The sequence below is a fragment of the Vollenhovia emeryi genome, unplaced genomic scaffold (assembly GCF_000949405.1).
Source record: "Vollenhovia emeryi isolate VEMERY1.0 unplaced genomic scaffold, V.emery_V1.0 DF939212.1, whole genome shotgun sequence".
Lineage (NCBI taxonomy): Eukaryota > Metazoa > Arthropoda > Insecta > Hymenoptera > Formicidae > Vollenhovia > Vollenhovia emeryi.
The window spans coordinates 741530-769169 of NW_011967154.1; the positions used below are offsets into that span (position 1 = coordinate 741530).

Below are 27640 nucleotides of genomic sequence, written 5' to 3' on the forward strand. Positions count from 1 at the left end.
TGTTTCCCTTTGGTTTATCCGGCTTTATAAATGTTTACTATGTCGTCCCCCGAGATAACGTTCCCGGTACTCTTGTAATCACCGTGGCTTCGTAAAATATCTCTTCAGACGAGGAAATTCCGTTTCCGCGTAGAAGAGTTGTTCATCATTGTCACGCACGTCCCTGCCAGTCACTTTGCCGCGATTAAAGCGCATTCTCGATAGGGTAAGGTGACCAAGTTCGGATACCAAATGCGAATCAACAATTTGACGAGTCGCTAATAAGCGACATTTTAAAGTAATTCACTGAAAGAGTGAGAACAAGATCGGCCCAATTTTTTTCCGCATTCGATTTTGGTCACAAAGTAGGTACCAAACGAAAGGTCTCGTTAAGACGATCGCAGAGAGTATTTAACGTTCCAGAGGTATCGGGCTCGAAAAATTCCCAGGACGTAAGCGATGAAGCCGTCTGGACAGACACCGTCTGTTTGGAATAGAATGGAACCTTTGGAGCCCGATATCTCTGGAACGTTAAATAGGTACACTCTGAGACTGACATATCGGCGATCATCTTGACGGGACCGTTTGGTACTTTGCGACCAAAATCGAATGCGAAAAAACTGGAGTCATTTGCCTATGGACACTTGTTCTCACTCTTTTGCTCTTTCATATATTTACAATTTTATACTACGTTGTCGATATTATAAAAGGCATCGACGTGTTTTTACGTTGCTCATTAGCGACTTGGCAAATTTTTGATCTGCACTTGGTATCTGATTCGAATTTGGTCACCTTACCCTACCGTCATAAAAGAAGATAAGAGGATCGTGATAAACTTCGTCTCGAGGGGGAAACCGCTGACTAAAATCTTGTACACCAATGCCTTGACCAATGCCCACTACTGCCTAGTGGGCATTACTTTATTATCTTATTTTATCTCATTTACCTTGTTTTATCTGATTTTATCTGATTTTATCTTTATAATGCCCCAGCAAGGCCTAATGGCCAAAGTAATGCCCAAGAAATGCCTTGTAATGCCTAGCAATGCCCAGTAATGCCGCAAATCTGTACACCACAATGTCCTCCGCGATTTCCCCCTCGCTTCGTCTTTAGGGAAAATATTGCGAAATTATTTCGAGGTCGAGCGCCAACGTCATTGGGCGACTTATTTGGAATTTTCTCGATCTAGAAATCTGAGAAGGACGTTAGGATACGAAGGAATGAGAAGAAAACTCTTTAGCGGAACTTTACACTAAAATGAGACTCCGTTCGTCGACTGAATTAATCGGCGAAGAGATATTACGCCTACTTTCGACATCAGCCGTAGTAGTATCTGCCGTCAATTTCTTCGCATGCACGTCATGCCGCTTTATTTCGTCTGCCTTTTCTCTCCAGACACGCGCAATCTCTCCATTAAATTGTCACCGCTTACGTAAAAGTTAAGAGCAGTGACGAGGAGCCGAATCTCCGTTTCTCTTTTTCTCTCGGCTCAGCTCGCGCTGTCCCCGCAACCGAGTTTCCTGGAGTGTCAAAAATACGGTAAATCTGCACACGCATGTGCGCGCAGGTGCTACATGTTAAAGGAATTACTTTGAGGTGGACACATGCTCCCTCCCCGTTGCCGACAATGCCTTTGATCAGCGGCTTGTCGCGGGAACCTGATTGTCTTCTCGACGGGATAATCAAACTTAGATGGCCCCTTTTATCCCATCCCTCGTTGTATCTCGATACATCGTTCACAGCACCATCGGACAAATAGTAAAGGATCTCTTCGGGAAGAAACGAATCCAGTTCTTTTCCTTCGACAATAAATCGTCATAGTTTGATTCGTTCAACTCACTCTGTAACGTCATGCCATTCAGTAAATTTAGAGGATCGCGTTAACAGGTGTCTTATGTCTGTCAATAAATAATCGAAAAGAGGTTCCTTTATTTCTTCGCGTCGTCACGGGACGTATTTTGACGCCTTTCGCGCATTCCTGGATTTCTAGATTTAGAAAATTCCAAATAAATCGGCCCGGTGACGTTGGCACTCGATCTCGAAATAATTTCGCGTTGCTGCATCTGGCCTGTAGGCAAAGACCGCGCCTCGGCCGCGACAACAATAGGCGTCGAACGAGAGGAGGAGCCGAAGGACACCGGGGCGGCGACGGCCGGCTTACTCGCCGTGCGAGGCATTCGTGAACGAAGCACGGCGGAAACGAAACAGGTCACGGCGGAACTTGGAGAAAACGGTAACGGCGTATCGATAAAAGGTCACGGCGCGACAAAACTACTTGGAAGCCGCGGAAGTCGCGGCTCGCCGCTATTCAGTCTTTCGGCAACGTGGGTTAACGACGTCGTTCCGCGCGGATATTTTCCCCGCCGCGTTAGGGGTTGTAAAGGTCTACGGTGCGGACACTTTTAAGGATAATTTACACTTACTTAGCTGATCTATACACCTAAATAGACCAGCAAGAACCTACTTTGGTGACGTAACATTTTTAACTCCTCCCTTGAATCTTTAATTCCAAAACTGTACTTTCTCGAATCAAAATTTTGACTCTATATGTTGAACCTTTAATTCTCTTATGCAGTAGGACCTAAGAAAGTAAAAGAGGTCGAACTGCAAGTACAAAATTTACTTCTACTTTAAAACTGTTAGTGTCGGAAATTTCTACACTGAAAAAAATTTCTGGTTGAATATGGACAAATCAGATAATTCCTTTAGGATTTACCAGAATTTCTGTAGGATTACAGGAATTCTGGTAAATCCTAAAGGAATTATCTAATTCGTCCATATTCAACCAGAAATTTTTTTCAGTGTACTTTTGCCGATTTAGCATCAAAGTAGGTCTTTTGCCTACTCATTTTGCGATGGCCGAAGAATATTTTTCGACTGCGACTCCTCGAGGACACGCGCGCCTCGACTCGCATCTCCGCGTGCATCCGCGAATTCCTCCGTACCGATAGCCTACGATTCGCGATACTCACGAGCTCAAAGGCACCGTACCCTCGTGCCCGGTTGCCTCTTCTTATCCCGCGTCTGCCTGTATCCTCGTCCTCGGCGACGCGCGTCGCGCATATCGATGCGGCCGCTCCGCGCGACGAACACGTCGCTCGCTCGCTTATTTACATACGCGTCGGTGCGATGCTCGTGTACGCGCGCAACGCTGCCGTGCAAAGCGTAAAGACTCTCGTCTTTCTCTCCTCTCGACGACACGTCGCCGGGTGACGGCCGCCGCGCCGGTGCTCCACGCTCTGATATTTGACGCCGCCAGAATTTTGATGCTGCACTCGGGCCGCGCGCAGGGATACGGACGCCAGTACACCACGCGCGCGTTCACTTATCTAACGGAATTGGCGCCGACTTATCCGGAATTCTAACGACGGCGGTGCAACACGTATGCGCATACGGATGACCCGGGAGCCCATCATCTGTCGTTTTGGCGAAATAGCGAAAATCGCTCCCTGCCCAATTTTCTGATATAGCGTTGATATCCTATTTATCGCGCGATAAATCTCCGCGCGGGAAACCCTCTCAGAGACGAGGAATTTCTGCGATTTCCGAAAGTTCCTTATCCGACGGACGATCGACGCGTTTGATGAGTTTGCTGGAGGAAACGTTAGCCGTTAAATAAATTATTTGGATATATTTTGTTAGAAAAAAAACGTTCTTATTGTCTCTACAAAAGTAATGACGTCATCAAGTTGCGCCAATTAAAATGGATATTTATACAAACTAGATACTTTATTATTTTTGATATTAAAATGTTATATCCAAACAATCGAGCATAAGATCTTACCAAAAGAAATAAAGGGGACAATAATATTAATGAGACAAATTTTTAATCCTTATTCAATAAAAATATAATGCAAACAACATTAATACAAATTAATATTTTATTAAAAAGTGGCATTTCCTAATTGAAATGTTGGATACATATCGGTCCTGATTCACGACGTTATTGTTTGTGAAAAAAAGTTAAATAAATGAAGATAGGAAGAATAAATGTGGAAACACAGTAGCCAACTTATTTTGGGTCTTGAACAATTGCTTTCGAAATCATTAATATAAAGTTACTGCAAATGGTATAATAGAAGCACATTAAGGCCTAATTTCACAAACATCGGTTAACCGTTAACCAGGGTTTAATCGATTCCCTATCTTTTTCTATCTTATTATCCGAGAAGAGACAGAGAATCAGTTAACTTTCGGTTAGCAGTTAACCGATGTTTGTGAAACTGGCCCTAACGCAAATAAAAATGATTGACGTTAGCGATGGGACTAATCAATAATTTTACATTTTTGATCCGACTAGTTTTAACGATGAAATATTTTCCACCGTACACACACTTTGTAAAATACACTTAAGCTTTGTGTTCTTTCTACAACGGCAAAAGATGCGCGATGAAAGGCGAGTCGGATCTCGCGAGGGGCACGTCTCCTCGCGTAGTCTCCTTTGTGCGTAGACGGATATATCCTTGCTTGGTAGCGAGATCAAGGGTGGTAGTGGACCAGTGGAGACTCAAATTACACGAGCGAGGGAGAACGAGATTTCAGAATTTTCTTCCGCCATTCCGACACGAAGTCGGATTGTATGTACACACGTACAGAACGTCCCTTCTCGCCGGACAGATTTCCCCGTGAGTTTAATCACGTGAATATATTATCTTTTCGTCACGTTGATATTTAACCTAAGATTGCTCATGGGTTTCTCCCCGATCGTTTCTACAATTGTTTAATCGACGCGATTTAGCTCGGGTCGTTACACAATAAAGTTTAGCACACTTACGGAAGCCCCCGTGCGCTTCTATCGCGCGTATATAAAATGTAACGAGCTAACGTTTGCTATACTTTTAACTCCAAGCGAGTGTAATAGATGAAGTTATTCATCCCGCGCTGCGGACCGGCCGCAATTTGCGGCGACTGTCGCGCTATTTATGGAACTCTCGAATGAGATTTCATTAGTTCGTTGTTCGCGAACTGCTAGTTAAATCATTAATCTTGATGAGCGTGATAGTGAAAGCAGATGGGAATTTTCACGGAAGAGTAACGCGTCGGCACACCTACTCCGGATACCAAGTTTCTTGATGGATACCGGGATCAGGGACGGTTGAGCCCGGCGTCGCGGGAACTCGAAGGAAGGCGATTAAAGTCTGGAATACGTATATAGATTGGCTATAGGGAATCGAGAGAGAGAGAGAGAGAGAGAGAGAGGGAGATGGGGGGGGAGAGAGATGTGCAAAGAAGGTCCGACCATGATGTGGAACAAGTGAGATTGCACCGTGATATCCCTCTTTATGTCTGTCTCTCTTTCTACCCCTCCCCCCCTCTCTCTCTATTTCGTCGACCTCTTCTAATCCTCTAAACCCCCCCTAAGGCTGCGTTCCCAACACGCGCGAGAAAACCGAGTGAATTGGAAATTTCGTGCGATCGCTTGTACCCGGACACCTCCTGATATCGGGATACCGGATATCGATATCGAATCAGCAACGTGCCGGCTATAAGCGACCCGCGCCGATGCTCCATGACGTATCTTACGATATTCCTTGCTCAGAATAAAGAATTTCGAATACAAAATTTGTATAAAAAGTTTCACAGATACGGCGATGTTGCGTATTTATCCGGGCGTCAAGTTTTATCCCCCCTCACGATCATCTTTGTCTTCTCTTGTTATTTCTATCTGATGTAGCACTACGCGCCACGCGCGCGATCTCGTTTTTATCCGTAATGCGTCTACGTGCGCGCGTTGGGAGGTTTAGATTTACGCTAATCCGGAATAGATTTTGTAGAAAAAAGAAATTAGCTCGTGAGACCAGATTAGGCGAAATTGAGCACGCGCGAGACAATGCTTCCGCAGCGAGCGCGCTTCGGTAGCGTAAACCACTTAGAGCCGGCTTTGCACTCTTGCGGCGCGATTCTGCGGGAGCGCGAGGCTCCAGACTGTATTCCGCGGCTTTACAACTGCGGCTGCGGAGTTAAGCGAAAGGAAGAAAGCCGCATGTACGCGGAGACGTGTTACGGCCGCGACGGGGTCTATAATCCTTAAGGAACCCGGCCGGCGATAAAGACACGGCTCGGGGACGTGCCGCCCCACCGGGACGGGGGTCGTGAATCCGGTTCCATTCGAGACGCGGCACGGCGCGCAGCGCCCGGCGAAAATACCAAAATCGAATTGCCGAGTAATTTCCTCTCCAAATGCGCCGGCCACGTTGCCCCGGAAACGGGCGCGGACGTCGACGGCGCCGCAAAAACCGCCGAATCTTCTGTCCCGGGAACGGAAGCTACGGAGGACAACTCGCCGCGCAGCGAGCACGAAAGCACGGCCGGTCCCCGACCGTCGGCAACCTCGTTGTTGTTCTTCCCCCCGAAAGCAACTACTTTCTGCATGCGCGATATATCTCCGCCACTCTCTAAATTGAAAAATAAATTAACGGTTTTTCAGGAGCAACGTATTTTTCACGGTGTTTGTCTCAATCTTGACGGTGAAGTATGTAGAAAGTAGAGACTTGTGATACATACGTACGTAAGAAAGTGTTTATTTTGAAAACGCGAAAATTTCTTTGTACTTTAGAGTCAACTTGTTAAGTTGTCTTTAGTCGAAGCAGAAAGAAGAAGCGACAGCTGGCGTGGCTGTTAACTTGGATATGTCTGCACTTTTTTAAAAGAAGAAGATATTTAATTCTGAAAATTTTTCTTTCCTGTAGACGTAATAAATGCAAGAAAAGTGCGTATAGTTGAATAAAATTGCGTCTTTTGAAATAAGGTGATCTTCTCGAGAAAGATGGCGGCAAATACCGTGTGACATCAACGTCCTGAAAAATATAATAAAAACCGCGAATGTTCCCATAGAAGGACAATGGACGCGCGAATCTGGATTCAATAAGACCAATCGATATGTAGATTTAATTGATATGTTAGAGTTTAATATCATTTCCAATTTACGTAGAGGTTCGCCTAGCTCTAACGAATTTTTTCCTCCGTTTCTTACGACAGATTGAGGTAGTTGCTTTGCGACAGTAATGCTCCAACGTTTCTTCCAGACAGAAACCAGCACTCAATTATTACAACGATATATCTTGATGCAATATTGTTCTAAAGAATACACTTAGGATTAATACATAATATAAAACGGATTCGAAAGATTATAGTTTGAGGCGCTGTAGCCCACATCTCTTACACTACACTCATGTCTACTACGTAATTCTTCCCATTTTTCGATATCGATTGCCGCGGCAACAAGTTCAATGTCAATAGCACGTATTGTCCTTCTTCGAAATGTATAAATACGCGAGGCGATGAAAGGGCTATTAATAAGGGCGAAACGCGGCTAATGGGTGAAATCGTGGGCGGCACTCGGCACAAATAATGGCGCGACGCCAAAAAAAGCCGAGGGCGATACGTACAGTGGTTCGGAATCTCGGTTGGAGGCTCGGGTAGAAACAAGCCGTCGATTACTTTGGCCCCGTGTCAAAATGCCGATCCGTTTAGCGGTGCTGTTGCACTTTGTTACAGCGAGAAATTCAACAATCACCGAATTTTTATCGGCATTATCACAGCGCATCCTAACAGAGAGATCATACGCGCGCGATAAACGCGTTTCTTCGCAATTAGTTCGAAGTGTCCAATCGTCGACCAGAATATCATCGCTTATTTTCGGTGTTACATGAGATTCCCCGATTTAACACTTTAACTACCATGTCACCCTTCGAAGTGATGTGTCAGTTTTCGCAACGTTGATGAATGACGGGTTTCATTGATCTGGTTAGATCAAGAAAAAAGAATAATTTTGCTAAATTTAAAAAGCAACATAAATTACTTTAAGATATTGAAAAAACAAGTATTAAAATAAAATTACTGAAAAGAATAAACCATCTTTTTATTTTTTACTTATATCTCTTTCAATTACAGAAAGATTTATTTCGGTTTGTGAGTGACACTTTTATCTAGTCCATTTGAAATATATCATTAAATAATAATCTGTACAATATATCTATACTTGTATAATATTTCTTCATATGTATTTATATTTATTTCTTTTTATTTCTTTATATATATTTGTTTTTGCGGCGTGATTTACTTTATAATCTGACTGCACAGTTTTTAAGTAGCAGCGCATTTCTCGACTTTGAATCTCTCAGAAATCAGCCCGGCAGTCAAAGTGTTAATCAGCCGAAAATGCTTTCCGACGTGCTCGACGTGCACGTTCCCGAAACGGATATCCGACCGCGGTGTTGACCCGCGAAACTATGGCGATGAATATTGGTGAGCGGTCTACGGTGAAATAGTCGAATCGACGGGCGTAGCGATTGGAAGGTTAATTGAGAGTAATGCTCGTCTTTTTCCGGGCCGGGGAAGCGGACCGTTAATCTCCACGGAAAATTCACGCGGCGTATAACGTCGAATTTTCGAGGTTTCGGAGGATATTTCCTAACGGCTGTGCTTTCGGGATGAGACGCGAGCGAACCACTCTCGAATAAAATGTTTTCTTCCAAAACAGAGGGAGATTAAAATACGGAAGGGTCTTCGCTCAAAATTTTTTTACGTGAATCTAGCTTTGACAGCGTACCCGTGCGTAAACAATTGTCATTTAACTTATATCGGAAGAAATGAAATCGCGTGGCATCGTTAGATGATGAATGCGTCCTTCGCGCGCCCGCGACGATGAGGTTTCTCTCGGCCCTTGTATTATACTTTAACGTACAAAAATGTCCCGAGTCGAAATTTTGGTATTATTTTGACACTTTTCAGAATAGTTTACACCTACTTAGCTGATCTATACACTTACATAGACCAGCAACAACCTACTTTGATGATGTTATATTTTTTTTACTCCTCCCTTGAATCTTTAATTCTAAAAATTTACTTTAGCTCCTATTTAAAAGAACCTACTTTAATGCTAAATTGGCAAAAGTAGAAATTTCCGACACTATCAGTTTGAAAGTAGGAGTAAATTTTGTACTTGCAGTTCGACCTCTTTTACTGTCTTTGGTCCTGCTATATAGGGTGTCCCGTTTTAACTCGGACAGTAAAATATCTGAAAAAGTATTAGGTGAATCAAAAACTGTTTCAGACAAAAGTTTAATTAGTAGAATAAGATAGTATAATAAACAATAGGGGGTTCCATTTAAAAAATTGTTCAAGGTCAAACTAATGATACCATCTTATGTCCCCCTCGAAACCATACAACTTTTATCTGAAACATTTTTGTTTGCTGGGTTTAGTTTTCGAGATATTTTACTGTCCAAGTTAAAATGGGACACCGTGTATAATAGAATTAAAGATTCAACATAGGGCCAAAATTTCGACTCGGAGTATCTCCGTCATTTCCTTCTTTAATGCTTCTCTGGGCGTTCAATTTTCCAACGTTGAAAATAATCGATAGGTAATTAATTGTGGATAATCGACGTGCGAATGTACGCCCTAACGATGTTCCCTATACTGAAACAGGCGCGCTCTTGAGCGTCCGATAATGCACCCCGCTGAAAGTAATGCAATCGAGCTTCCAGTTTCGATATTACGTAAACATGGAATAATTTTATTGAAAGGTATTACACTGATAATGGCGCCGCTACTTCCTACCCGTCGTATCTTATTTCGATGCACCATAACTCGCCCTTTTCTCCCGCATAGAAAGATATTATCAACACAGAAGGCTACTTTCATATCTACTTTTCGTTACTGTGAGCTCGGTTCTACTTCACCGTCGAGGAAATGTTTGTCGCGACATCGATAATTTTATTCTATCTCCAATCTCAAAGAGATGGCTTTGCGACAAATAAATACTGTATTAACAGTATAAGAAAGTCTTTGTCAATTCGGTCAATTTCAGACTTTATGTTAATATTATAAACTGAATAATATCAAATTAGAGGATTTAATTGTTATTCAACGGTTTATAAGTAATGATCCGATTATTGTCTGTGACAAGATTCCCGGCCCGGAAATATTTATCCAAGTATAAAACTAGATTGCACGATGGGGAAACAAATGGCGATAGACAGATTGATGGTGCTCACCTCTCATGTAGATGTAAGCAGTGCCGCGCATATTTCTTCTCGTGAGGACGACGAGATTCAAGATATTTCCGATGATGCCGAGGCAACAAATGGCCGGCAATACGATACCGTAACTGACCCTTCTCAAAGTTGGCGTTCGGGGATCCTCCAGTACGTCCGAGTCTTCCGGTAGCAGGCAGATATTCTGTATCTCGCTTATATTGAGCAGGTCCGTCATCTTGCCGCTCTCTCGCTCACTTTCTCTCTCGCTTCAGCACCTCTTACAATTCGCGATAAATTTCCCCGTTTCATCGCGCACGTAGACCCATGTTGGAACTCGTTCGCTCAGCCGCCATGCGTTTGTCGCGCGGCTCGCACCTCGTCCGTAACCCGCGATAGATCGCGTTCTTCCGAGCGAGACTGATGACCCGGCGGCACCGTTTCGCGCGATCCAAACTTAGGAACAAGATTAGCAAGTCGGGGACGACACGCGCGAAATTAGAAGCACCCTTTCGTCGGACAGGACCGTGAAATTGTCGCGATAGGACGGCACGAGTCGCAGGAGCGGGTATCACATGCCGGTCGAGAGCGCGCGCATCCGTCAAAAATACACCTGTCGTGCAACAGGTGCGACAAAAGTTTCATTTTACCATGGTAGCGCCGTGAGAGAGTCCTGGAAGTCTGAGAGCAAGTCCGCCGGCCCGAATAAGCGGCTTTACCACTTGCGATATCCGCGGTTGCTTATTTCACCGAGGAATCCGAACGTGTTCTTCCTGACAATTTGTACGCTGCCATCGTCGTGCGGCAGCTGCGCCGTTCCACGCTATCCTGAAAACAAACAGATCGTTCGTGTGTATTCCGCAAATCCGATACATTTGCCGCGGGGAGTATTTACTTCCCATTCCAAGGAATTTTAATCGAAGTTACACGCGCGTAAGGGCTGAAAAACGAATTGCGCAATCTGTTCCTGCCGTACAGCGATACGCTGTCGCGGATCAAGTGGATTTTGTGCGTCGAATACATGTAAATTTGAAAAATTCTCGTCTACCTCGTCACGTACCCATCGCAGATCCATGTTTTCCGAATCGGGAGATTGTAGGGGACCGCGAGGACGCGGAATACGATAAGGAAGTAAAGTCGAACATCCCGTCGCGAAAAGACCGCTAATGAATCGAGCCTGGCGCGGGCGTGATTCTTCGTGGCCCTGCCTCGATAGAGGAGCGACCGAGAAATCCAGAGCGGAGCCGTCTCGTCTCGTCTCATCGCAGGAAGGAAATTGTTACTGGCGGCGCAACGTGAGGATTTAGATTCAGGGGTCGACTCCTCCGCTTCCAGATTTCGAGACTTTGCGGCCGAAGAAGCGCGACTGAATTTCAGATCCCGGACGAAAATGGATAGCATCCCGGTCTCCTCACGGCGACAGCCCTCTCGTAGGCGGCCGTGCATCGGAATCACCCCCCGCAGCCGGTTTATATTCAAGACGCTCGCCATTCCGCGTCGCCGCGAATTCCCTCCGTGGCGAGATATTTTCCTATCGCAAGAAGGAGGAACTGTCGCGCCTGTCGCCCGCGAAACGAATATAATCTCCGCGTCTCCCGTCTTGGCGCGAACCGGAGCTCCGGACGGAAACGCTTTATGCAGTCTGTAACGCATCTCTCTAATGCATCTGTCCATACACATGTATATTTGCCAATCCGCCGTCGGGACGAAATACCGAAGTGCACTTTACACATTCACCGTGCATTTTTGCAAAGTTTGCGATCAAGACTGAAGTTCGGGGGGTCGCGTTTCGCTTCGATGACGTTCCTGGCCTGATTCCCCGGGAACTTCACCCGCAAAAAGTACTCGCCAAGTTTTCGGGCGACGCGAGTTACGCCGGGACCTCAAATCGATTTTCTACACCGGGAAACAAAATATTCGCTTCAGTTTCTTATTCGCGTGCGGCTTTTTGTCAGTCGCTCTTGTTTCTTCCGTCGGAATATTCGTACCGAGATATGCGGAGCATCGCGAAACGCTCCATAACGATGTTGCTGTTGAACGTGGAGTGGATGCAATTATGTGACGGTATCGTTGTCACTGGCAATCGACACTCGTGTCGGAAAAGTAATGCTTTCTCTTCTAACAATAAGTGCGAAGACGGGAGGTATAGCTGTCCTATTCTCTCTGCTTCCCCGTGGTAAGCCGCGTCGTCTTACAAAGCCCTCGAGGATCGTAAACGAAACTATAAGGGAGTTGCCTTCACCGTCATACCGTAGATTAGTCTGCTGAGAATCAGAAATTTAGGCTTGCGCGAAACAATTGGGATTAGCGGTGGCTTAAGAATCTTCTCGCATTCCCGGACTGAATCAGGCACAAACATCCCTGTAGCTATTACCTTATAAATTGAAGATTATGAAACTTTACTAATCAGAATTCGTCGATGTCGCCAGGGGTAATTAACAACGTCACTGTTTTCTAGACCATACCTGGCATCTTTAATAATACAGAAAATTTATTGCGAAAAATATTACCTCAGCCAGGGTTTGAACCTGGACACTCTAGGCGGGCGTCTCACCGATTTGACCACCGAGGCATATGATAATATTTGTCGCAATAACAGTATAAAGATGTTGTCTACGCGTATACTTTCGACTTTTGTGAACTGCGCGCCGACAGGGGTTGTCGGCCGTACACAGAACTGTCAAATACGCGATTTTTAAGTTTTCCCTCATCCCTGCCCCCTTTCCCAATTGCTTGGGAAACACCATGTTTGAGGTCAATGGTGGATAATCAACTAACTATGACAATTTATTGTTTATTATTACATCGTATTTCTAGTAAAAGTATTTTAGGTACGGTTCATTTGGATCTTTGAGATTCAATTTGTTTGACTTTTAAAATTTTGATATTTTATGCTTCAAACGCCATAAGGAGATGTTTTGAAAAGTATTAGATATTTGAGAGAAATCTACATACTCGATTATAAGATACACAAAAAAGCCATAAAAGTTTTGTTCGAAACTTTTTTACGCACTATTTCGACGGTAGAACAAAAACGCGCCTTTTTCGCGACAATTTTATTCACTACAATATCCGTCACAAACAGAATTAACCGATTTGCGAAACTTTATTAGAGCTGGCGATTCATCGCGGGACAACTGGTGAGGTAGAGAACAATGACCGGATTATTAAATGAAATAATTAACTACCTGTCGTAATAAACTCAAGAATGACAACCAGAATCCAGATTATTCGCGGGAACACGGAGATCACTCCAAGCTTCCGTATATACCAGGGATCACCAAGATTAATCCGCGATCCCGACTTAGGGATAGTGTCTTGTAAATCCGCGCGTTTTACGCTTTGCTTCGTAAACGCTTTCGCGATGCGAACAGGGGCGCGTTACACCCCTAACGTAAGATCGTAAGCTCAACGGCGCGTGTGTGTTTCCTGCCATTTCACGGATAGCTTATCGATCACTTAACTGGGAGATATGTTAGCCTCACCAACCCGGGGCAAACCTTTCACAACGTCCTTCTTCACCCCACGACCGCGCGAGACGATGATCGCAACTTAATGGACTCTCCTGCTCGAGTACAGGCTGCAAAATCGCGATCGGTAGACCGTCAAATTGCACCGTGGCTCAGGTTGATGGAATAGGGCCGAAGGATAGATGAGATCGCTCGCAAGTTTCCGAAACTTGCGGAGAGACGTGACGAAATTTTTAAGTAAATTACGAGCGCGTTAGTCTTTGAGGTTTGCGCGAAACAGAAGCAGCGGGACAGTCAAATGGGTTGATGGGATGAATTATTCCGCCGCGTTATCCCGCGCTGAAAAGCCAACGTTGTATGAGCGCTATATTTGAATATTATTAACACGATGTTAGGCAAATATTTTAAAAATTGACGGTCTGGCGAAATTCATTCTACGTGATGAAAATGGCTGAAACTTGTGTTTCCGAAGGATACTTGAAATTTTAATATCATGCCAGTAAAAATCGCATCTATTTATTATTTCATCTTAAATAAAAGTGCTCGTGTCAGTTTAACATTTAAGGTAGTTGTTTCGCGATAGTAATGCTCTAAAGTTTCTTCCAGACAAAAACCAACACTCAACTATTACCATGATATTGCATCTTGATGCAATATTGTTCTAAAGAATACACTTACGATTAATACATAATATAAAATAGATTCGCAAGATTATAATTGTTTATATTGTTGAAACGAAACGGTCAATAATTTTTATTTTTTTCGAGTTATTCGTTCTACTTTATAACATATTTGTTTCTCATACGAATCTCACTCACCGTTAAGCTCAAAAAAATAAAATGTGCCACCATTTGCGTTTGCAAACGCAAATATTAATATTTTAACACATAATAATATATGTAAATAATATTTCACGTGTAATAATATTTTTAACGTATTTTACACGTAATATTTCGTGTAACATAGCGAACTTTAACATTTTCTTTTTTAGAACTTTGAGACGGTCAATGTTAATTTAATTAGTTTAATTTTACACGTATATTTTTAATGTGAAGAATAAACTGTAAAAAGTTGAAACAATTCTCACATATGTGATTTTACGAAATAACTGCCTTAATGCAAATGCAAAGCTGTATGAAAGAGGCTATCTCGAACGTTTATAGCACACCAGTATAGCTTTATTAGTAGAATAAAAATATACATGTGCCCGTTTAAGGCTGAGAAGAGCGGCGTTCCCATAATCGAGTTGTTTGACGGGGAACCAAGAAAAAGTCGATGACGGCAGAGAGAAAGAAAGGGCGAGAACTTTTTTGCGTGCTGATGAGGTTGAGCGAGTCCGCGGCCTGACAAGCGTTTCGTGGTTCACTCCTGTAATCGCTTTCGCTCTCTATCCACGTTATTGCCAATCAAGTCAGAACGATCGTTTCGCCCAGCTCGCAAAGATCGTTGCTACTCTCGTTTATTGTCAACCGGAAGGAGTCGTCCCCTTTTCGACGTGCGATAAAACATTTTACATCCTAATTTATTTGCGATACCGATTTTATTTTTATCCATACGATCGCGATAAATCCCAGTTTCTCACGCGAGGATCGACATTTCCCGTTTTCGCCGAATTTATCCGCTCGAGTTTACCACCTGGTGGATGAAAATTGTTTCCACGATTGTCGATTATGTTGTTCATAGCGCGCGTGTAAAAGTATTATTAGAGTATACGCGAGATCTGAAAACTGGCGTGTGGGTGGTGGCGTGGAGTGCATCGCGTAGCTACGCGCACGATCGTTACGCTAAAACATCGCAATTCGATCCGCGTTGCGTACACACGCGTCAGTTGTTGTCCGCGTGGGCGGCACGTGGATTGCAAAAATATCCCGGTGATAAATCACCGGCCGTTCCGGTGAAACATCAGTTCGCGGGTCGAAGGGTTGGACATAAAAATAAAACCGGGTGCACTTCTCCCCGTGAGAAAAGCCCGTCGCGTAATTCAGTGTACGACGATACCACGAACTTTGTCTAACTCTATCAATATTGCACTTGATACGCGAAAGAAAGGAGGAAAGTTATGAAATAAACTGTGATCGATATGATTTTGCATGGTAGACACGAGTAAGTAACGATTTCTCTTGGAGCCTCTTTTCTATTTCTCTTCGCTTTTTTCCTCTTCCTTTCGTTTGTCGTTTACATTGCGAAGTCAGGGTATCGTGGAAAATTTCGGAATAATTCCGATCGGAATCCACTCCGAACATTTCCATGGTACCCAGTAAGTATTGCCTGAGGCCTAAGCGAATGTAGCAAAGGGATCAAGATGCGTACACCGAATTAGAATCGTAGCAATCGTCCAAGTTGCAACGAAGCTGCTTTAATTTATCGTCTGGGTGGCCATACTTGAGAGCCCAGAAAGATACGAGGGACACGGCAGACGATATTTTCACCATCGCGAATATATGTGTTAATATTTTGGCATAACGTACAACGAGAAGCGTAGGAGGGCAAGGGGTGTCGGCAGGAAGCAACCGCGTTGTGGAATTGACACGTGGCGCAAAAGTCCCGTAGGAAACTTTGCAATTTCCTCGACCACGTGCGCGAGTGTGTTTCGTGACGGGGTGACAAACTCCCGCAAGTTTTGCACCGAGGGGGCCTCTCTCCCTTTTCTCGCGTTCGTCCCCATCCCTCCCGTTCTCCTCAACCCGTGCGGCAGCTGCGACTTAAAATACGCAACGACGAAGAAGGAAACTCGGGCATGCCGAGCATTATGCATTCGCCTTCCGCCGGGGACGTCGTCGCCGAGGACCGCCAGCCGAATCGTCGGTATTGCATTGTGGGGGCACAATGCGAGGGGCACAGGGGAATCAGCCGAGCCGATTTTACGCTTACAACGCGTCTTTGCGCCACTCGGTGGGTTAGCGTAGGTCCTACACAGTTTGCAACACTCTCAGCCGCTCGCGAGCTTCTCCGCGGCGAAACTTTGCTTCATTTTTCTCTACGAATTTCTCTCCTCCCGCCTGACCCTCCGTGTATTCTCTCGCAGAGAGCGTTTGAACTCCCGGCGGTTCAAAGTGATCTCAATAAATCCCTCGATGCTACATATCTTATTTTTATTTTGTCAAGTGTGATACTTTAGTGTAGATACTTAATTTAGAAAATAATAAAAGTAGATTGCATGTCAACGGGGACTTTGAATGGTTAAACGTTCGATTGCATGTAAATACTTATTTAATACATTGACTATCGTGATGATTATTCGCGATTGGCGCTATCGAAATTATTTTTTAAAACACTTTCAAGGAACAAATGAATGCTATGTAACATAAAATTTTGAGTAACACAAATAACTGGATAATATGCTAATGCATAAAACCAGGGTGTATTAAATATAACACACATTACAGTACTCTCTCTCTCTTTTATCGTTATACTTGCGATAATGAAAATACTACCGTGGCCTACGTAGTGAGACGTACAAAAGTCATTCGATCAACGTGTTAATTAAAAACTGTACATGTGAATACTAAATACTATATATTCACGGTACGCAGTTTGTTGGAAATCTCCGGTGTTAGTCCGCTCAACTCTTATTTTCTCAGACTGTCATTGGTTTTATACGCCCGTTTGAAGCGACATAAAGCTCGTAGTAGACCGAAGTTTACCGTGGGAAACTTGGCAAAGCCTGCTTATAACAAGCTGTCCACGCCGATAGCGTGTTTCTCTCTCTCTCTCTCTCTCTCTCTCTCTCTCTCTCTCTCTCTCTCTCTCACACGTTGTTTTTTTTCAGTGGGACAACCAGACAGGCGTCGCGGATAATTGAAAACTAAAAGCTCGGCTCCTACGTGATATGAATAAGCCGCGACATCGCGCGTTACAAAGATAGAGATTTATCTTCCGTTAGTTAAGAAACGAGATACCGGAGAGTCTCGAGGAGAGAAAATTTATCACTGGAGGTACGCGCGGGGAACGTGAGCGGATGAGATTTAATTTATTCTCGCGTATATATCGAAATGTCCCTGTTACTTTCGATTATTTATTACCTTCCCCTTGGCTTCTCTAGATTTTGATGCGCCATGAACATTGGCACTCTGAAGCCTATATGCCATCGTCCTTTTCTATTTCGTATTAATTAAAATTGTTTTTTATTTCGTACACATTAGATAACAAATTTTAAGTATTTTAATATATTTTATTATATTAAATACTTTCTCTTCTTTTCTCTGGAAAAACGAATTATCTAATCGTTATTCCCTTTAAACTGCCTGCTCTCCCGGGAGGTAATTAAACTTTACCGCCGGTAGCGAAATTAGGTCGACGCGGCCGGAATATGGGAAAAATATTTTAGCAGATGCTTATCGAGCTATCGATAGCGTAATTAAAACCGATGTCAACGCATAAAGCGCCGCTCGCGCTCGTTTACTCGGCAAATGGAAATAGGTTTACGCGAGGGTAGGACCCTCGTAATCTCATCATCGTCATCGTTACATAATAATCGCCTTGCACGCACAGAGACGGAGTAATCGTCAAGAGGCTTAACCGGGTTAAATCGGAAATAACGATCCTTCGTTCCTTCTCTTTCTCCGACGAGCGTGCTTTCGCGACATGACTTCCCGCCATTCGTCGATAACGATTGCGACAAGAATGACGGTTATCCATGTCGTAGATCGTTATATCTGTCACGGGAAAGAAGAGGAGGATACTGAATATATCGGACGCGAGTTTTCACGACGGCGCGCCTTACCTGGGGAAACTTGGCGACTTGATCGAACGTGCAATAGTCCCACTTTCTCGAGATGAGAGAGGAAGAGAGGGATGGACGGGGGGGCGGCACTGGATCTGACATGTGGAAATAGACGACGCCGTATTACGCGTGATAAACTTTACGCCGCGATGCCACCCGCCGGCTGTCGGGAGCGAAGAAAAGATTATGTCGCCGACAGTAACCGGGATAACGAGATCTTCTCTTATATCAGACGCATCGTAAAATCTCTTCTCTCCGCAGCGGAACGACGGCATCGGCATGTTCGATCTTACGTCGATGATCGAATAATGATATCCTTTCTTCGCCTCTCTCGCCACTCGCGGGATCCTTTGACGCTTCGTCAAAGAGTCGCTTTCGATCTCGCGAGTGATGTGCGCCAAGCACCAGAGACAACGCGCGTACTTTCGCCTGGTTGATATTCGTTGCACATTTTCTACTTAGGTTTGTAATAATGACAGTCCCTAAATTCCTTTTCCAGGTTTTTTTAACAGACTTACACCTGTCAGTAAGACAGGCCAGTCTAAATAAATAAATCTGCCTAACGTCGTCTAACAATTCTTTTTATCGTTAATTAACTATTGGCGATTCACATTCTTTCGTTGTTATTGTGTGTTAATTTAACATATTGCTTTTGTGTTATAATTGCCCTCAAATGTAAAATTATTAAAATAACTAAAAAGAAATGTCAAATAAACACAATGTGTACTTCTTTTTTAATCTTACACAATACATATGTTCTATATTATTAGTAACAAGATTTATCTGTTAAAATTTACAGAAGAAAACGTTGAGTTTATTCTATATAACATAAGTGAGAAGAATTTCGAACCGTCGTCTTATTACATCTGTAAAATGTAAAAATTACATTTTTTAAATTCATTTTGTCATTAAAAAATGTTCATTTTACACAAAATTGATTTCAAATCATTTTGAAATTTGCGTTTATTTTGTGTTAAAATATTAACAGGAAAATCATTGATATCCATATTATGTTAAATTAACACAAAAATTTGTGTGAACCGTTTGGGTGTGATATCTGTTAAATTTAACACCAATTTTTCAACAGTGTACTTAAAACTACACTCTCGCTGAAGGTTGCGCGAGGATTGAAACTTATCTACTCGTCTACCTGATAACGATTACCAGCTCTTTGACTTTAATTCTTGTAGAGATCGCGCGACTTTCGGTATTCCTTCTAGACTCCTCGCACGCAACCATCACGTCGTAATTGGCAAAGCCGTCGTCGCACTCGCCGAGACGGTTTCGCGGGCGTGCAGCTGCACGCGATTCGCGCATCCAGTCGAGGTTCGTCGACCGGAAAGTCGTTGAAGCTAATTAACGAGAACACTTGTCGTCCGCTTGTATCGATAATGCACCAGATAGAGACTAGAGGATGATTACGCGTCACGGCAAAACGGCGGCGACGAGGCGACGCGGAAACGGTTAAGACGTCGCGGTCGTGACAATCGTCGCATCCGAGGCAGAGATGCGGACGCGACGATTAAAGCGGGAGGTCAGATTTTCACGCTGAAATTGTCCGAGCGCGTGAACGTCGGCGTCTTAATCCGATAAAGCCGCAATCGGAATTTTCTGTTCTCTATTCCTGGGAATTGGTTCTAGAATATGAGATTCCGCTCGGCGGACGAAAGAAACTTAGACAATACGCACCGCCACTATCGTTGCAACTAATGGCTTAATATTTATGTTAGATAAGAAATGATTCTCAAAAATGCCTCTTGTCACATTTGCCACAGTAAGATTCAAATATTTTTAAACAGACCGACTAAACAAATTTAGGATATTATCAAATCAAAACGGATTCCTGAATAAAAAATTAAAAGCTTCCTTAATTGAAAGTAAAAGCAATTAAACATTTATTCATGAGCTGTTAAGGTCACAATATCTCTGAATATATAATGTATTATAATAACACACATGAAAATTTTTCTGTAATTAAGATTACCGCTAATTAAGAGAAAAATGTGCTTCCGATCTTGCGTCGCCGTTGAATCGTTAACGAGCAAAGTCTGGAGGACGCAACACCGTCGTGTAACTCGATCACGAGCTTGCGAAAAAAGAGAGGGGGGTGGAGGGGAGGGAGGCGGAGTATAATGAAGAAATTTGAGAAATTCGTGTTTCTTAGTGATTATCGGCTGGTTACCGCGAGAGTTCGCGACCCGGAGTGGCTTTCGCGCGGCGAGATACTATCCCCGGCCATCTCGCCGTGTGGCGGCAGAGAATAATCCGCCTCGAAAATGAGAGCGTTACTCGCGCGAGGACGGGAAATAGAAGCGGGAGGGAGGGCCGAGATACGCGGCCGGCGCCGCAAATCCCAGGGAAAAACTTGCGCCGGCCCCGGACAAAACTCGCAAACAGCCGAGAACGCGATTACAACTTCCTCGTCGCGGAACTAATTGCGCTGCAGGGTGGGAGAAACGAAGTTGGCCCTTTGTTTTGCATGCTAAGAGCATTTGAACGAACGAATCGTTCCCGCCGCCGGCGCTAAGGACGCTCATTTTCGCGAGGACGCCTAGCGCCGGAGGAGCGGAAAAGGGTAAAGAGGAGAGAGAGAGAGAGAGAGAGAGGAAAGAGCGAAAATCCTTATCAACGCCGGGGAATCGGGGCGACCGATTTAGCCGTCGGGCAAACCGGCTGCTGTTGTTTGTGAGCGGCGAATTTTCAATGCGAGCAAATAGCCCGCAACGTTTTGCGAAATAAGGGAGGCGGCGAATTTTCATCTCGGACGGACGACGCTCGGCCGCACCGAGTTTTATCGGCGTCACATTATGCCGGGCGCGCGGAAACAAATCTTTAATTTCCCGCAACTTTCCGCGCATATTTAAGAAACGTCGGATAACGGAAACAAGACGCTCACCACGACCGGGGGCGTTATTTTAGCCGTAATACAACTTAATTTCTCTTCGTCTCGGAACGAAGTTGCAAACTTGAGGAAGCGGGAGGAATCCAGGAGCGGAATTTTTTTCCCAAAGAGCGATGTCTATTCAACAGGCGTACTTATATTTCAAGGATTCCTTTTTTCCCCTTTTCTTCTGTCGCTTGTTTAGCCATAAAGTTTCATTTTCCCGAAGGGAGGACGCGCTCCTTTTCTTTAAACAGATATACCGAAATAGGGGTCGTTATTACGTTTCTTTGATATTATTCGTAGCCATCGCCACGATGTCGGCTATTTACAAAGTTAAATCGACACGATTTACGATCACCGTGCGACACTTTGCCATTCGCGTTCCAGTCAATTTAACAAATACACGTTAGCGGATCGATGTATCAATCGGCTTGAGAGCTTCCGCGAGTGAATCACCGAGCGCATATTTCATCGGACGAAAAGGAAACAGAAAAGAGAAATAAAACGAGAGGGAGAGACGGGGGGTGGCAGGTAGATACAGAAGGGAGTATGCGCGAGCTGAACCGTCACGTGGTCGTGTTAATTAAACAAATTTATGGCTTGGTGGTTTTGTTTACAATTAGAGGCCCGCCGATGGTGTTGTACTTCCGAGCACCATCAGCGGGGTTGAAAATTGTCGGCGGCTAGCTGGCTCGTCAAAGCGATGAAATTTATTACCCGTCTGCCGGCCTGATTGTCGCGATGCCGTCTTGCGAGCGTTAAAATGACATAAACGGATTCTAAAAGCCGCTATCGGGAACACCGCCATTGCGTTGCCAGGCTTGAATCAGTGCACAGTTGAAAAATTTGCGTTAAATTTAACGGATATCGCAGGTCCCAAAAGGTTCACACAAATTTTGGTGTTAATTTAACATAATATGGATATGTTAAATGATCACACTAATACTCCGTTAATATTTTAACACAAAATATATGCAAATCTCAAAATAATTGGAAATAAATTTAGTGTAAAATTACCATACTTTTAATGACAAACTGAATTTCTAAAAATGTAATTTTTACATTCTACAGATGTAATAAATCAACTGACGGTTCAAAATCACTCTCGCTTATGTTATATAGAACAAAATCAACGTTTTATTCTGTAAATTTTAACAGATAAATCTTGTTACTAATAATATAGAACATATGTATTATGTAAGATTAAAAAATAAGTACACATCGTGTTGTTTTAACATTTCTTTTCAGTTATTTTAATAATTTTACACTTGAGGTCAATTAACACAAGAACAGTATGTTAAATTAACACATGAATGTGTTAAACATTTAACACAATGATTTTAACCGGCATTTTTTTTTACCAAGAAAACAAATTTTTCAACTGTGTAAGGCTGCGTTCAGAAACGTCACCCGAGCGTCCCAGTGTGTCGTTTTATCATTGTTGCTCACCGTACGAGCAAGGATAAAATGATACGCTGGGGCACTCGGGTGACGTTTCTGAACGCAGACTAACATATTGAGACGCGGACGAAACGTCGAATAAAAAACTTTGTTTCCATATTAATTTATATACAGACGTATTTGCAGGTAGAAAAATCTACTCGGATTCTTTCAATCCATAGAACGCTACCGTTTGCACGGAAAATTTGTACGCGGTAGCATTTTGAGATTGATAAAGCTTCGGCGAGCCGAGCTTTTTTTCATCTCGCCCCGTCGAAGTTTGTTACCGCCGCCCTTGTCCGTAAAAGCATCCTCATGATAATGAGTATTGCATATTTGATAACGCACTACACGAATAACAATGAAGGAGACTACCATTTTGCTTGGCTCTACCCCAGCTGATTGCGGCGAGAGAGACTCGCGCGCTGCGGCGGTCTCGCATTTCTCGCAATATTTGCTCCCCATATCCCTCGGAAGTTTCAACCGTGGGATTATCCCGAGAAAGAAAGCGCGCGACTCGAAAACGATTGGATCGCCGATCGAAAAGTGCCGCGTGGAAGTGAAAATTTACGCGAATGTAAATGCAAAAAGGTTAAAAGCTGGTATTTTTTTGTATTCACTAGTAATTAATATCCGTAGGATTACAAAAAGTACGCGAATATTTCTTTCTCTTCCAATGATCGTAGAGATAAAGTCTCTGCTCAAGAGGGTGTACGAGGAACCTCGGTGAAATAACAACGGACGGTTCGCTGGGGCGAGAGGATTCGGCCATGAAACGTTATCGCGAACCACTCGGTCACCATGACGAGGCATTCCAAATCGGTCATCTCGAGTCCGACCGATTCTCGGAACGTCTTGGGATCTAAGTCCGGATTATCGTTCGGCGAAAAAACATTCGAGCTCAATCGATCGACATTGGGTCATCGCGATAAAAATCGAATGCGAGTCGCATTTTTGCGCGGCAGTGGCCCGGCGCTGATTTTATTCGTGCTTCGAGATCCACCGTTTCCTTATTCCCTCTCGGTCCCGTCCCTCTGCAGGAATCGAGGGGTATCAATCGGCTGCCTGGCATTCCACCTGCCCGATCTCTAGCCTCGTAAATTTACCGCTGAATATCATTCCGAAAGACATCCGCTATTCGTTGCGCATCTGTGCCGAGTGTAAAATCAAATTTTTTGGGGGTAACCTTTTAAACGCCAGTAACTGATTAACCGATGTTGGCTATCTATGCAGAAAAATAGACGCGAAGGTGTCATCAGTAGTACTGTTTATTGCGATAAGTATTACCACATGTCTCAGTGGTTGAATTGGTGAAACGCCCGCCTAAAGTGTAGGGAGGTCCAAGTTCAAATCCTGGCTGAGGTAATATTTTTTGCAACCAATTTCTTTAATTAGAGTTTGCCAGCCAAGCGTCGTCTAGCAATTTTCTACATTGGTATAACCTTTTAAATGTTGCCTACCGTAAAGCATACGCGCTATGTCTGTTGGCGAATTGAATTGAACGGATAAAAGTTATTACGAAGATAATTCACAAATGATTTCCCTTGCGAAATTCTACGTTCTATACCAATGTAGGTCCCAATTTTTTAATCATTTCTCGTGGCTGCAGTTATTATGAAGTCGACCCGTTCGAAGATTACATAAGAAATATTTGCGACGTTGAGATTCCACCCTGGAAAATTGGGAACTTTTCATTTCCATTTCGGTACAAGGGTACGACCGTCCGTGAAGACTCCCGGCTGGCGCGCGGGGAAATTTTAGCAAATTTAGTTTTTAATTAGCTACGCAAGGTCGGCGCGCTCCGGGAATTTCTTATTAGATCTGCTTAGAGCTCCGAGCAATTATCCTCAATGGCGGCTAAAACGTGATTACGCGAGCTTTCACGACGACGAATGTTTTTCACGCTGATAAAAGGTGTCTGGGGAATCCCGATTTTGCGAGAGAAGACTATTTCGCGCACCGGTTACGCAATACTAACAACAGTTGTTACAGACTGATAAGATACATATATTATATATTATATATATTATATATCAAGCTATCGCAGAATCTGGATTTAGTAAGCTTAATATTTGAAATATCCAAATGAAAAGAGAACAGAATCCAAAACTTCGCAAAAGTAATACCTTTAATAAAAAATGATAGGAATTTATTCTGTTTTCGTGTATTTTGTGTCTAAAAAAAGAGATTGGTTTTAAAGTTTCTCTCTTTAGTCGCTAATTTTCGTGATAAATTTTGAAACTCACGTAAAGTTAAGAACTTCAATTCTTTAATTAGAATTAAAACTTTCCTTCTTATTCTTTGTTCTACATTCGTGGCTAAATTAAATTGTTAATATTTCGATCAGAAGAAACAACGGACAAGTGACTGTAAAATAAAACAGAGCGATAAAACTGACGAATGAAGTAACAGAAATTTCTTCAATGCGAAATTAGCTGATATGATTTATAAAGTAAAGGGACGCGAGAGAGAAAATTATAACATTTCGTGAAAAACAAGTTTTTGGTCGCCACACTGACATTTTTGTTGCATTCAACCTCTTCGTCGATGTCGTTAATGCATTATTAATGTCACGTTGAGCGGAGATATTATAACCTCCCGCCAGGCATCTAATCAACCCTTATTGCTTCCTCGCCTTTTTCTTCGACACGCACACGATATCGTACTTGGAGCCCCCCAACATCGACAACGTTATGAATTTCTATTATGTCTTTTCTCCCTCTCTCTCTCTCTCTCTCTCTCTCTCCCCCTTCTTTTTTTTCTCGACTAGTAACGCCTGTTGTTACTCAGGTCGAGATAATACATGATGACGCATTCGTGTACCAACAGTGGAATTCATTCGCGTCACGTCGCACCCGCCAACATTTTTAATTTAAGTTCGACGCGAGAACCAAATGGGGAGAAAAAAATTTTTTTTTCTCGTCCGCCGCACGGGTCGTGGGCGGATTCCGAATAGCCGTGAACGCGAGTCCGGCGGTACGGAGGGGGAGGGCTGAAACGGGGACGTGGGAGAGGGTTGGAGCGGGCTCGTAAGATTGTCCGATGCACAAGTTGCAGCGTGACGCCACGATTAAATCGTCTCGCCGCCGCGATAGTAATAATTACGCTCTCGGCGGGGCACGTTCCCGCGATAAAAAAGGGACGTTAACGAGCGCCGACCCCGACTTTATTAGCTTATCGTTCGTCCGCGCTATTATGCCGCTATTGTACGTACGCACGTGCACAAGCGCAGGCCCCCGCCATACACGAGTCGTGCTTCCCGATCTCTCGGGAAGCACGCGGAACATTGTGATGATAACTGCGAGCTACGCTGAACGTAGCCGAAGTCCGGTGGTGTTAGCGTACTGTCGGTGTGTGCGCGCCCCTACGCGAATCTGTGCATTTGTTCGCATTAAAGGTAACACAAGATACACGCTTTCCGTCATTTATCCGTTTAGTACGGTCGCGTGCTCGACATTACCACGAGCCGCGTTTAGAACAACGAATATGACGCGTGCATTCTTCCGCTGGCAAAAATGTCCGATTAAATATAATCGGGTAATCCTATCGCATAATAACAAACTGATATATTCGATCAAATTGTATATCCGGTAAAAACTATGATCGGTTTTTCAATCAAGTTTCATCGGTAACTGCATCTCGTCGGATAAATTTTATCGGATGTATCCAGATTTTAATCGGAAAACGTAATCGGAAAAATGCACCATCGGAAACACTATTTAATTGGTTTATCCGATGGAAAGTTTTCTCAGTGTCGTCATATTTTGCGAGTATCCGAGTAAACGAATACTCACGGTCTCGTCCTTGCACGAGCGAGCTCGTGCGGGGTTCGAGGTATCGTCGCGGCAAATGATACGGACAAGCCGGCGAACTTTAAACTCGGTGAAATAAAGGCACTTGCGCTGACAAGGATCTCCGCTCGTGAGCGCATTCGAGGAAATCCTTCGAAACATGCAACACCGACCTGACCTGTCTTTTCGCTTTATTCTGGACAACAATCTTCATTCATCACCCGAATTCTTTCGCCCCCTGTTCGATCGTTCGTGAAGAGAGCTTCGACTTGAAGCGAAGTACGATGGCGCTTCGGAGTCGAATTCTCTTTCGCATAGCCTAATGTTCATTCCGCGGAAATTGTGCACTTGAGTCGATATACAATAAATGACGCATAGAAAACGGATTAAATGGTTAAATGCACGGGAAAACAAATTTTCGCTACTGTAGCTAATCATGGTTTGCTAAAACTATTTTGCTGCCATAACTATAAGTTTCTAATCCACAGCAAACGATTTGCTGTCGCACCTAATACAATAGGCACAGAGCAAAATATTTAGCTATCGCAACTAACTACTAGCTGTCCATATTCTACAACTGAAATTTAGTTGTCACGTGCAGTCTTTAGCTACGGCAGCTACATGTTTCTTTCCGTGTGGAGCAGTAGAGAAAAGTCCTCTATTACGAAATAGGACACTAATGTGTAATAGTAAGGTTTTCAACGTCCAAATTCAATCGCGAATCTTTTTTCGCAACGATTACACGATCCAACAATCAATATTCCATTAAACAGACTTCACTCCAAGGGCAATAAATTCATGGTGTACAAGATGACGTCTATTAATTTGGCAGAAACTCCGCTATTTCATATTAGGAGCCTATCTTGCAATAGGTTTCCTCTACATCAAGTTCTTAAATACTCGTCACAAAAGACAGCATGCGCATGTCCCTGCATTCTTTTCGTAAAGTGAAGAAGCACAAGGGTAAACCTACCAATTTTTACCGGATGCAACGTTAGTACGAAGAGATCTCGTATAAAGATATTGCAATTATTATTAAGGCGTCAATTGCCGCCAATAATATAATATAACAATTGAGAAGAAAAAAATACATGCAATTTGATATGCAATATATATTATGTGCAAATTAACATTATATAATGTTATATATTATTATTACATATATTTCTAGTAAATTTGCATACGTACGTACACGCGATTTTATTGTAAGTGATTTTCGCCGAAAGTCGGGCGCGCTTTTAGCCGAATCTAATTTCACGCGGCATCATCGATGCAACGCACGTCTCTCTAGTAACCGCCGCTATGCATTTTTACGCGCAAATCTTCTTTACGACGATAAATATTCGCGCTGGCGCGGGATGTACCGGCGCGAA

The 27640-nt window shown here is 43.5% G+C and overlaps 1 protein-coding gene across 3 annotated transcripts in view; it reads right to left on the minus strand.

Moving 5' to 3' along the window:
• The window catches only part of LOC105561083 (probable G-protein coupled receptor B0563.6), a 52226-nt gene that overhangs the window by 20797 nt on the left and 3789 nt on the right, over positions 1 to 27640 (minus strand). For all 3 annotated transcript variants that reach the window (XM_012010746.1, XM_012010747.1, XM_012010748.1), the window contains exon 2: positions 9981 to 10787. In XM_012010746.1, the coding sequence (XP_011866136.1) occupies positions 9981 to 10197 (217 nt within the window). In that variant the 5' untranslated portion in view covers positions 10198 to 10787. The remainder of the gene's footprint in view (positions 1 to 9980; positions 10788 to 27640) is intronic.